At 45.1% G+C, this 13292-nt stretch overlaps 1 protein-coding gene across 2 annotated transcripts in view; it reads right to left on the reverse strand.

Annotated features, from left to right (window-relative positions):
- The window catches only part of CRB1 (crumbs cell polarity complex component 1), a 177381-nt gene that overhangs the window by 70422 nt on the left and 93667 nt on the right, over positions 1-13292 (reverse strand). For both annotated transcript variants that reach the window (XM_083745309.1, XM_083745308.1), the window contains 2 exons: positions 10122-10261; positions 8156-8338 (listed from right to left, as the gene is read on the reverse strand). In XM_083745309.1, the coding sequence (XP_083601435.1) occupies positions 8156-8338; positions 10122-10261 (323 nt within the window). The remainder of the gene's footprint in view (positions 1-8155; positions 8339-10121; positions 10262-13292) is intronic.

A 13292-nucleotide genomic window follows, 5' to 3' on the forward strand; every position in this document is an offset into this window, starting at 1 on the left:
CATTCTGCAAAGAAACAAAAGTAGAAGGTTTCTAGAAGGTTCCAGAGTTTTACCTTTATGTATGGGAGCGGCACTCTGAGCTTAATTGGCATCAGCTGGAAGGGCCAATAGGACGACGACCACTATTTGCAGAAGCCTTATAGCAAACGTCTGTCTGAAGAGTTGTTGTTGTTGTTTAGTCATTTAGTCGTGTCCGACTCTTCGTGACCCCATGGACCAGAGCACGCCAGGCACTCCTGTCTTCCACTGCCTCCTGTAGTTTGGTCAAACTCATGCTGGTAGCTTCGAGAACACTGTCCCACCATCTCATCCTCTGTCGTCCCCTTCTCCTTGTGCCCTCCATCTTTCCCAACATCAGGGTCTTTTCCAGGGAGTCTTCTCTTCTCATGAGGTGGCCAAAGTATTAGAGCCTCAGCCTCACGATCTGTCCTTCCAGTGAGCACTCAGGGCTGATTTCCTTCAGAATGGATAGGTTTATTCTTCTTGCATTCCATGGGACTCTCAAGAGTCTCCTCCAGCACCATAATTCAAAAGCATCAATTCTTCGGCGATCAGCCTTCTTTATGGTCCAGCTCTCACTTCCATACATCACTACTGGGAAAACCGTAGCTTTAACTATACGGACCTTTGTTGTCAAGGTGATGTCTCTGCTTTTTAAGATGCTCTCTAGGTTTGTCATTGCTTTTCTCCCAAGAAGCAGGTGTCTTTTAATTTCATGACTGCTGTTGCCATCTGCAGTGATCATGGAGCCCAAGAAAGTAACATCTCTCACTGCCTCCATTTCTTCCCCTTCTATTTGCCAGGAGGTGATGGGACCAGTGGCCATGATCTTCGGCAAGCCACTCCAGTATCCCTGCCAAGAAAACTCCATGGACAAAGTCCGAAGAGTATTGCCTGTCAATTCTGCTGAAGGACTGTTGCTGTAATTGATGACATTTGGGAGATAAGAAAGACTTTTGTTTGAAAGTGTACTGTTAATTGCTGTTTATTTTAACAGTCGAAAATATCTTCGCTACTGTAATGCTTGTACCCGGACTGGGAATAAAATTTCTTGACCAAAACTTCACAGAGTTTGTGAGTCATCTTTATAATAACTTTGTCATTGTACACCACTTCCGTGAGAGAAAGAAGATCAACTCTGCTAAACAGTTTAAGAGGTATTACCTAACCACCAGTATCTGCGCAGTGAAAGTATGTGGACGATAACCTCTAATAAAATGTGTCTTTTCGAGAAATGTGCATAAAAATGTATATTCCTGATTGTAAAATGTGGTGCATGGAAATAACATCCAAGATGCATTTTATCTGCATCTTGTGTATGCTAGGAGACACATGCACCAAAATACATGTATTTTCATGAGGACTTAAAAATCAAAACAATCACATGCTGATGCTGGAATATTGCAAACTGAACTAAAAATTGGAAAAATGAGAAACCGAGACACACCAAGACTGACTGACAGATTCATCCATCCCTAGCTGCAGTACATGTAAAAAGGATCTAGGTGTCATAGTCAATCATAACCTGAACATGAGCCAGCAATGCGATGAAGCTGCTAAAAAACCTAATGCAAACTTAGGCTGTACTAACAGAGCATAGTGTCAAGCTCAGGTGAAGGCATAGTTCCATTGTATATTATGCTGGTCAGCACACATCTGGAATACTGTGCCCAATTCTGGGTGCCACATTTTAAGAAGGACATCAATCTACTGGGGAGCAAGACCAGAGGAGGGTGACCAGGAAGGTGAGGGGTCAAGAAACCAAGTCCTATGAGGAACAGTTAAAAGAGGCAGGTACATTTAACCTGGAGGAGAGAAAAAATAAGAGGACACATGATTGCGGTCTTCAAATATCTGAAGGTCCATCCTGCAGAACATGGAGGAGACTTGTTCTGTTTTGCTCCAGAAGGCAGGACTAAGACGAATTGGTGGAAATGATAGGTCAGCAGATGTTAGCTAGTCATTAAGAGAGACCTCCTAACAGGAAGAGCTGTTTGGCAATAGTGCAGTGTGCCGAGAAAGACTGAGAGAGAGAGAGAGAGAGAGAGATGGTGGCTGGAGGTATCTAAGCAGAGGATGGATAGCCATCCAACAGAGTTGCTGTCGTCACAGATCCTGCACTGAGCAGAAGGCTGGACTCCAAGGTCTTTTCCAAATCTGTGATTCTTGTGCCAAGAAATTAATGCACATACGTTTCCAGTACTGTGACATTCTTCTCTTTCGCGTTGGCTCGGCGCAGCAGGAAAGGACTAAAGATGTTGAGCGAGTCCCCCTGGGGATTTAAGATGCCAAGATGAATAGTGGTGCTGGAAGAGAGGCAGCTAGCAGAGTCCTTTATGAAAAGCCCTCCCCAAATGGTACCTGCAGGCAAGGAGGGCCTAGACTGTGAACAGTATAATGAAGGCCGACATTTCCCCTCTCACAGTAGCTTGCAAAGCACGTCCAAGAGATTTCACAGCCAAAAAGACTCAGTTCTGGCCTACCATTTCCTCCCTTGTCTTTACTGAAGGCTTAAGCCCAGCAGTTGATGTTAGATCTCTTTCCCAGCCCAAGACAGAGTTCACAGCAAAAACTCCCTCTGCAGGCAAAGTCTGTTGGCAGAGAAGGGCTACATCTCCCTAGTTAAGGAGTGGAGAGACGGTGTTGGTCTTGGTCCTGGTGAGAGAGGGGATGGAAATGATTGGAATTTGTTTTTTGCTTTGGCTTTTTACCTGCTGTTGCATCTGTACAATGAGTATTGGTTGATGAACGTTTTGAGTGTTTTACGGAAGTCAGAAATCAGTACAGTCGTACCTTGGAAGTCGAATGGAATCCGTTCCGGAAGTACGTTTGACTTCCAAAGTGTTCGACTTCCAAATCACGGTTTCTGATTGGCTGCAGGAAGCTCCTGCAGCCAATTGGAAGCCACAGAAGCCCTGTCGGACATTTGGCTTCCAAAAGGAGGTTAGAAAACTGGAACAGTTACTTCCGGGTTTTGGGAGCCAAAATGTCTGAGTTCCAGGGCGTTCGACAGCTAAGGTACACTGTATACGGTATGGTGGGTGCATGGAGTGTGATTGTTGAGTGACTGGGCTTGACAGCAGGAAAAGGGTTTGAACTATTAAGTAAATGCAATACCATATTGGCCTGAATATAAGCATCACTTTCCTCCAAAATTCTGACCATGAAAAGTTAAAGTGTGGCTTATATTCGCTACCTTACAGTATGCAGCCAGCAGCACGGGGCAAACAGCTCCAGGAGCATGGTGAAGCCCACACACAGTCCCCCGTCCTCTCTCCCAAAGCTGAGAAGGGAGAGAGAGAGAGAGAGAGAGAGAGAGAGAGAGAGAGAGGAAGGGGAAAGGCCGTCAGCAATGCAGCGTGGCTCGCCCCCCCCCCCCAGTATGCAGCCAGGAGCAGCGAGGAACGGAGCGGCTTATATTCAGGTATTTAAAAAGGTAAAGGTACCCCTGCCCGTACGGGCCAGTCTTGACAGACTCTGGGGTTGTGCGCCCATCTCACTCAAGAGGCCAGGGGCCAGCGCTGTCCGAAGACACTTCCGGGTCACGTGGCCAGCGTGACATCGCTGCTCTGGCGAGCCAGAGCCGCACACGGAAACGCCGTTTACCTTCCCACTGGTAAGCGGTCCCTATTTATCTACTTGCACCCGGAGGTGCTTTCGAACTGCTAGGTTGGCAGGCGCTGGGACCGAGCAGCGGGAGCGCACCCCGCCGCAGGGATTCGAACCGCCGACCTTTCGATCGGCAAGTCCTAGGCGCTGAGGCTTTAACCCACAGCGCCACCTGCGTCCCTTCATTCAGGTATTTTTCCCCCCCTCTAATTTTTAAGGTGCATCTTCTATTTGGGTGTGGCTTATATTTGGGGCAATACAGTAGATTTGAAGTGGTTGGATAACAGGGAGAAAGGAGCAGTTATTTTTAGTGACATATATGTGGTATATCACCCCACGTGTCAGTATGTCATGTGGGATAGGAATCCCCTATGTGGGATAGGAATGTAAATTTCAGACAACGTGGGATTACAGTGAGAGCAGTCTTAATCTGCGACATTTTGTTGGCAGTGGTGCGGGATAATAGAGAATCCTTGACAATGCGTGTGTTTCTAAAAATGACCTTTGCAGCTCCAAGACCAACTGGATGTGTCCTGAGGTTCACGAGCAAGGGACTGGTCCAGATGCTCAAAGTTTTATACAGTAACCTTTTAGAGAGACCAATTCACAAGAATAAATTGGTATAGTTAGAATATGGGCTGAGCCCATCCGTGGTGAGTCACAGTCATGATAAGGTTATGAGATTGGTGGGGTGTGTGTGTGTGGAGATTATGACACACCCAGTTCCACCACAACTCAGCCAGCTCACAACCCAAAAACAACTCATTGGCTATGCTCTCTCTCGAACCCCTTTTCTAAGGTGTCAATCAGCCCTGAGACTGCTCTGTCTAGGAGGGCAACTCTCAGGGCTGGTTCAGCTGCAGGTCAGCACAGAGATTCAGAGATGAGCTGTAAAGTTGATTCTTTATTCAAGAAAGCAGAATCCAAACACAGAAGCCTATGAGCAAGACTGGCTCCAGTAAACCAATTTCCAGACCTGACAATCTGTGACTCCTTTAAAGTCTCCTCCCTGTCCAGCTCTTTCCCCATCAGTCTTAAACTCTGTCGGGGATGGACTCTCTGTGCTCTCTGAGCTCTTTGCTCTTCTACATGAAAAGCCCTCCATGCGTTTAGAGACAAGGGAGGAAGGGAAGTGAATACAGTAGGACTGGCTGGCTCCTTTGAATCCGTTGCAGCCTCAGCCCTCACCTCCTCCTCAGCTGCCTGGCCTACATCTGCAGTGCTTTCTGCCTCTTCTTCCTCTCTCTCACCGAAGCCTGTTGCTTGTTCAGCATTCTGCCCACCCTTCTAAATCCTCTGACCTATCTTCAGGATCCCACCACCACTCCCCTGGCTTTTCTAGGGGGTTCTCCTGCTGGAGTCTCCCACCACTCCTCCTCATCCAGCCAAGCCCTGACAGCAACTGACCTTCAAAAATATCATGTGTGCTGACCAATTTATTGAACAAACAGTGTGTTTGTGCGTTCCACTCACTGACCCTGGAAGAATTGTTAGGAAATATGCTCATGAATCCCCTGTCATTGCTGGAGGTGACTGCTGGACATTCAGGAACCCACGGGCCCATGTTCTCAGTTAACTGTCAAACGAATTACAGCAATCTCTAATCAGCCAAGGGCTTCATTAATCTGATGATGGTGCAACATGAAACAGAGCCTGCACATTTCCCTGCAAATGGAAAGAATGACTGTTCCCATCACGGTGGTGTTCTGTCTGTCCTTTTTGATGATCAGCAACTGAGAAGGACTTTGCTCATATTCACTGCCAATAATATTGTTTTAAAACTGTATTTTTAAAGTTACAAAAGATGCAGGCACCCACTTATACTCTTGAGCAAATCCACATTGCAACTAAAAAACAATTGGAATCAAAGCTAAACAGAAGAATCTGGAAAGGAAAGGAATTGGGGAAGGGGTGGTGAGGAAGGTCAGTGGATGAAGGGGGACTTACATTTTTGAGTTCTGAATACAGTAAGGTTTTAGTCTGTTTCGTGTTTGTTCTTAAACTCAATAAAATTATATATATATTTTAAAGAGAGTAAAGGTAAAGGGACCCCTGACCATTAGGTCCAGTTGCAGACGACTCTGGGGTTGCAGTGCTCATCTCGCTTTACTGGCTGAGGGAGCCGGCGTACAGCTTCCAGGTCAGGTGGCCAGCATGACTAAGCCACTTCTGGCGAACCAGAGCAGCACATGGAAACGCCGTTTGCCTTCCCACCAGAGAGGTACCCATTTATCTACTTGCATTTTTTGACGTGCTTTCAAACTGCTAGGTTGGCAGGAGCAGGGACCGAGCAACGGGAGCTCACCCCGTTGTGGGGATTCGAACTGCCAACCTTCTGATCAGCAAGCCCTGGGCTCTGTGGTTTAGGTCATAGCATATAGCAGCAGACATATTCAAAATACCCCACTTTGAAATTAGACTCAAAGGGCAGTGGTTTTCAAAACTTGTTCTAGGATCAGACCTAGCATCTGTACTCAAGAGTTGCTAGGGTCACTGGCATTGACACTTGCTCTGCCCCCAGCAACTGGTGGCGAATGCCAGTTTTATTTTATCGCAATACAATGGAATGATGAGGCAGCAGGAGAATTGTTGGAAATTTAAATGGTGTCACATAATATTTTCTGAAATGAACGTATAGCCTGCACGAGCACCCAAAGTATATTCTGGGGCTCAACCTTGCAAAACTCTGGCTGAAACTGAACACTCAATGCTAGTTTTAGCATTATTGTATGTTGAAATGTAAGAAAAGCCGAAAGTCAACTTATAAACGAGGCAGAGGGTATTCTGTATTTTTTGTAATAATTAGCCAGTGCCTGGAAAGGATGCTAAATGAGAAGAACAGTACTATTTAATTAATAAGGTAAAAAGGCAATGGTAAAGGACCCCTGGAAGGTTAAGTCCAGACAAAGCCGACTATGGGGTTGCAGCGCTCATCTTGCTTTCAGGCCAAGGGAGCCGGCTTTTGTCCACAGACAGGTTTCTGGCTCATGCAGCCAGCATGACTAAACAGTTTCTGGTGCAACGGGACACCGTGACGGAAGCCAGGGCACCATTTACCTTTCTGCCGCAGCAGTACCTATTTATCTACTTGCACTGGCGTGCTTTTGAACTGCTAGGTTGGCAGGAGCTGGAGTAGAGCAACGGGATCTCACTCCGTTGCGGGGATTCGAACCACTGACCTAGTGATCAGCAAGCCCAAGAGACTGAGTGGTTTAGACCACAGTGCCACCCGCATCCTTTATTTAATTAATATCCCAAAATGCACACGACTTGATGGAAATAACATATAACATTTCCCAGAATGAAGCCAGATGAGTTGCAGGAACCTCGCTCCCGAAGCAAATCACTAATATATTTTATTATGTGTTTAGCAACAATCTGAGGTGGATTCACCCCACCGTACCCCAAGAAACAATCTATCTATCTATCTATCTATCTATCTATCTATCTATCTATCTATCTATCCCATTTCTAAAAGCGTATTTGTTTTATAAAAAGAGTTGTTACTAATGCAACCAATGGAAACGCCACCAGGCAAACAAGATACTCTCAAAATTGTAATTAACTTTTTATCCAGGCATGGAGAAGAGCCAGGATCATAGCTGTTGGCCTCTGTGCATAGGCTGGCTCTGCACTTCTCTGCTTTTCAAGGGAAGGTGAAAATGGACTACAGTTTGTACACCATTTATGTGCTTAGCAAGAGAGAGAGAGAGAGAGAGAGAGAGAGAGAGAGAGAGAGAGAGAGAGAGAGAGAGAGAGAGGGACTGCACCTATAATCTACCCCTGGTTTCTTCCATACAGGAGCATAGCTATGTATGAAATCATTTGCTTACAAACAAGGATCATAGGATCATAAACGGTATAAATAAAAAGACCAAGCCTTCTAATGTCGTTTGTATAGCATACTAAATTTGCAATGATATCTACAACATTTGATTCATTATTAGCGGTCAATGTACGTGTACCTGGTTTAAATAAACCAAGTGGAGTGGGTTAAATAAAAACAGCAAGTGGAAACAGGACAGAACTGCTTGGCTCTGTTTGTTTAAAGAGGTTGGAAAGAGGGGGGAATGGTAAGCAGGGTGGGGTAGGGGGGGTTATGCTTCTATTCTTCTACTTAGTGTATGTGTGGGGTTTTGTGTCAGCGTTGCTCTCTTACTATTCTCTTGTTGTATTTCCTTGGTGGCAAGAGATGTTGAGAGGTGGCTTAGGGTGTGGTTGGTTGTCTTTGGCTGGCTGTAGTGAGATTTTTGTGTGTGTGTGTTTTTTGGGATCAAGTTAGCCAGATTCATATGTTGTCACCGGGTTATTGTTGTCTTGTTGGGCTGTGTATGTGATAAAGGGGAACCACACCGGGGTGAAGGCGTCTTCTTCTATTTGTCCCTGTGTGTGTGTCTCAGTTTAGTGGTTAGTTTTTCTAAGAAGGCAAATCGTTTGCTTACAAAACAGCCCTAAGCCTCTATTGCAGCGTAAGTCCACCAGAGGGACCCTTCAGACTGTGACACTTAAAAAAAAACCAAGGCTACAAATCTGGAGGTTGCATTACCTGTGAATCCTGCACGGCAGCTGCACACATAACCCGATGCTCTCTGGTAGCTGAACTCCGAGGGTAGCTCTGGTATTCTTCCATACCAGCTCGACCATGATAGTTCCACACACTCACTTCCGTGCAGGCAGGGATTACTGCTACACTCGTTTATGTCCGTTTCACAGTGAGACCCTGCATAGCCTGCAGAATTGAGAAGGGGTTGTAACTTGAGGTTGTTGAGGACAGCGATCTCATTATTTGTTCATTATTTGGGCTTGTGCTATATTCGCTTTGGAAGCAGCAAAGATAATATTGCAAAACATCTGAGGGGCCTGAAAGGATGAAGCCAGGGAGAGTGAGGAAAGCTGTAGGAGAACTCAACCCACTTCTATATCCATCTTTTTATATTATTATTAATTGAATTTATACAGTCATACTTCATGTTGCTTAAGGTTTATGTTGCATCTTTTTGGCTTGCGAACACAGCAAACCTGGAAGTGTATCCTTCCGGATTTTGTCATGTGTGCGCGCGCAGAAGCATTCTGTGCACTTCGCACATGCGCAGAAGCGCTGTATCGCACCGCACGCATGCACAGGAGTGGCGCTCTAGTTACGGACTTTTCAGGGTGCAAATAGCACCCTGGAATGGATCGAGTCCCTAACTACCACTGTACTGCCCTATACCTGGGGGTCTCAGGGCGGTTCACAGAATCAAATCAAGATATAAAACCACAAAATACACAATAGAAATAAAAACAACAACCCAATCGCCACTCCCCTCCAAAACCCCCACATTTTAAAAGGTCACGGATGAACCAAAGGCCTGGTTAAAAAGGAACGTTTTTGCCTGGCGCCTAAAGGTGTATAGTGAAGGCGCCAGGAGAACTTCCCTGGGGAGACCATTCCACAGACGGGGAGCCACTGCATGTATTTGGCACGAAAGCCATGGAAAGAGGAGTTGGATAGAGTTTCAGCCAGGCAAGACACATGGACTCAATCACTGGCTTGTAGGGAAGTCACAGTCGCTCGGCCTATCATCACTAACTAAGAGCTGGAAGAGCCACCCATTGAATAGGTGCACACTGCTGTTCCCTATTGCACCAGTTTAAAAAACAAAAAGCAAATCAGAAGTAGTGCAGGCAGGGTGATCTTCAGCAACTCCATGCAAGTACATAAAAGCTGCTGGATTTGGTAGCCAGTGCGGACCGTGCCATTCAGAGAATCTAAACATATTTATGTTTTAAAAAGCCATGGCAATGTGTTCAGGCAACACCTTGTGAAATTGCCATAGCAGGATTAAGAAGGGCTTCCAGACCTGGACCATTAGGGCCCTGGATATATCTCACTGCATCACTCTGCAATTAAAAGGAATGGAAGAAATAATGCATACTAAATCCGTATATGATAAACTTGCTTCATTGCCTAATAATATTTTGCTGACATTCAGCATATTTTGGTACAGGCAGGCTCACCCCAACCCCCATTTATGTACATTCAACATGTGCACAACTGTGTATACGAGCATCATCATCATCATTATTAGAATTTATATACTGCCCTATACCTAGAGGTCTCAGGGTGGTTCACAGAACAAAATCAAAATACAAAACCACAAAATATACAATCCAAATTAAAACAACAACCCAATAACCCCCCCCAAAAAAACCCCACCCACATTTTGAAAGGGCATAGGATGGCACATTGCACCAAACCCGGAAGTGACTCAGAGGATGTAATTGAAACCTCACCAAAAGGGCAGAACGGGATGTTTGCATGCTTTTTCAATGGGTTTCAATAATATACAATTTCACTGACACGTGTGGTGCCTCAGAATGTAACCCCCCAGTAAACCGTGAGGGGCTGCCTGCATAGAATTCAGGCTGCTATGGTGCATAATTTAATTTATTTTTATTGTTTGCTTACACAGAGAGCTCACAGCAGTTAAAGAGAGGGGAGCTTGTATGAGAGAGAAAACAGAGTTTACCTGGCCAGCAGTGGCATATGTAACTGTCCACTGCATCCTCGCAGGTAGCATTGTTGAGGCACGGGTGGAACCAGCAGAAAGGAATTAACGTTTCACAGTGAAGGCCCATATATCCGCTGCCTGTACAGTTGCAGCTATACCTGCATTGCAATAAAATTGATTAAATCAATGCCATCCTCGGCCTGTGGGCTCGTCTTTGAAAACTCACTGCTCGTGCAAAGATTTTCAGACCCTCATTTGCTTCCACCCTTCTTTTTCAGCTGTTGCATCAAGGCCCCTCCCTGGTATGTTTCTTTAATTTTTTATATTGAATCAGATTCAGAAGGTGCCCTTTCATACTTGACTGCCTCTTCTACACTCTTGCAGTGGTCCATAGCCCCTTGGATGTCCCATATCCATAGAGAATGAGCATGTGTAGGAGAGGTGCCTAGAGAGGGAGAGTCCACTCTAACCATAGATGTGTTTATTACAGAGATGGGAAACCTGTAGCCCTTCGGTTGTTGTTGAGCTCCAGCTGGAGATGGGAATTTATTATTATTATTATTCTGTTTGCCTTTAAGGGCAAGCCTATCAAATTCACACTTTTCTAAACAACGTGCAAACCAAGGCACAGCTATGCTTTGAAATTTGCACTTCTCCGCATTTTGCAATAAGGTTTTCCGGCCAAGTACTGCATGCAAAAGATGCATATGCTAGCGTAACATATTAGTGCAAACAGCACACAAAAATGCATTTGGGAAAATCGCTTGCAAAATGTACATATTTGTCAAAGCAGCATACAGAAACATGTTTCCTAGGAGAACTTTGCACTAAAATGTGGGTGAATTTTCATGAGGATTTTCTTTTTTAAAATGCGAATTGTTGTAGGAATTTGGAGAGCGGACTGAATTTAAGATTGGAAAAAATGAGAAACTTACAGAACTGAAAGGAATAGATTTGTCCATCCTTAGCTCCAGCTTCCATCTGACCCAACTAGCTGAGTCAATGAATGATGGGAATCAGAGTCCAGTCTCCTCCAGAGAACCACAGTTTTCCCAGCCTTGATTCATCAGAGCATCTTATAGCTATACACCTAGTTACACTTTTTGATTTCCCGTCTAAGTTCCCTCTTCATTTTCTGCCTATCTCACTTACTTCTCCATTCCATTTCAGCAGCCTCCACTTCTCTTTTTCACAATTTACCCATCACCCACTGCTTCATATTCCCAATGAGTCGTACTTCTTAAGAATCTATCTATAATACGCATTTCTTTTTCCCAATATTAAAGCAGAAAACATAATACCAGTGTACGGCGGGTGTTCCTGAATAAGAAAGTTTCTAGATGAGAGGTTCACATAAAAGGCAAACCATTCCCCCTGTAATCCCTAGATCTGACATGAAATTTTGCTTCTAGTTTGGTGAAAACCTTAAATTTGAAATGGGCAGATTTATACTTCCATTTGTCAAAAGGTGAACTTTCAATTTTCACAGTTCATGTTCATATGCATGCTCCTGAATTTGAACCCACCTGTCTTCAAATTTTATCATTCCCCAAAATCAAGTGGTCTAGTTAAAAACAACCATTGCCGTTCAATACAAAACTGTCTTGAGAGTCACCTTTGCAAAGTGTGCATGGATAGTGTCATTAAATAGTTTAGTGAGTGGGTGGCACTAGCCTTTGTAGTATCTGGCAAGAGCCTGGAGTCTCCTGTTATTGTTCTGTTCCTTTTTTAAGAGAGATAATAAACGTTTGTCTAGCTCCCTCGGCTGGTGTGTCCTCTAAGCCTTTCATGACATTCATAGCGCTCATTTGCATTTCAGTTTATCTAATGAGAGCAGAAAACCTGTGTCTTTATTGGAAAGATTAGTTCAGTGGACAGCTTTATTGGCATACACCGACTGCATAGTGGCATAAATAATTGCTATTGTTCAATTCAAGCAGAAAAGGGAATTCTCCCTCTGTGTGACATCTGTTCTGCCGCGACAGGAGAATGCAACGCTTTATGCGTTTAATGTTTAATTCCAAAGTCTGCTTTTGAGACCGCTCAGCTATTGATCAGAAACCATTTCAATCTGAACAGGTCTCTCTTTTTTAAAAAAAACCACCACCACCGCAATTCATTGGATGCAGATATTGCGGTTATCTTGAAATGGATTCGTATCCAGTCATTGGGAAACTATGGCTCAGCTGTCACTGAGGTGGAAAACCTCTCTTTATCTGGGACTTTGGGCTGTTTCACTTCAGCCTACTTGTTGGGTGTCTTCCATGAATAAATTCACCCCCATACAAAAATGTTTCCTGTGCAAAACAAAGTGGGAGTCAGTGAGGAAGGTTCCAGCCTAGCCTTCCTCTTGAGATGCTGGTTTTGTGTTTTAGTCAGGAAGAAGATTCAGTCAGCGGCTTGAAGTTGTGTAACCCAGCCATAGGTTTGTCAGCTCCGTGAGAACCAGGCAATATTTAACTGGTTTTAATTTGGTAGTCTGTATTTTGTTTCTCTCACACACAAATTCAAAGTTTTGATACTTTGGTGGGTTTTGTTTTTTCAGGGCTTGCCTGGCAGTTGTTGCTAAGTACCGTATTTTTCGCTCCATAGGACGCATTTTCCCCTCTTAAAAACTAAGGGGGAAAGTCTGTGCATCCTATGGAGCGAATGCAGGGGGGAAGCACACAGGAAAAGCCCCCAAGAGCCACACACAAGTTTCGTGCGGCTGTTGAGGGCTTTTCCCCAGGAGGGAGAAGAGACTGAAGCGGCCAGTCAGTCCTTTCTCCCTCCTTGTAGAAAAGCCCACAGGAGCTGCACACTCCTTAAAGGGTGTGTGGCTCCTGTGGGCTTTTACGGGAGGTGGGGGAATTGCCATAGCCACACGCAGCCTCCCCAGCCGGGAGAGGCTACACAAGGCTAAAGAGGAAGCCAAGGCAGCGAGTGGGATGGATCTCGCTCGCAGCCTTGGCTTCTTTGCTCTTTGGGGCTGGGCGGGGGGGAACCCGGGCTTCCCCCACAGCCCCGAGAAGCTCTAGGAGAAGCGGACAGGCTGCGCGCAGCCTGTCCACTGCTCTTGGAGGCTGGGGGGGGGGATAATATTTTTTTCCTTGATTTTCCCCTCTAAAAACTAGGTGTGTCTTGTGGCCTGGTGCGTCCTATAGAGTGAAAAATATGGTAGTTGCTTTGATACCCAACATCTGGGAGACC

Source organism: Podarcis gaigeae (assembly GCF_964106915.1).
Source record: "Podarcis gaigeae genome assembly, chromosome: 6".
In the NCBI taxonomy this organism is placed as follows: Eukaryota; Metazoa; Chordata; class Lepidosauria; order Squamata; family Lacertidae; genus Podarcis; species Podarcis gaigeae.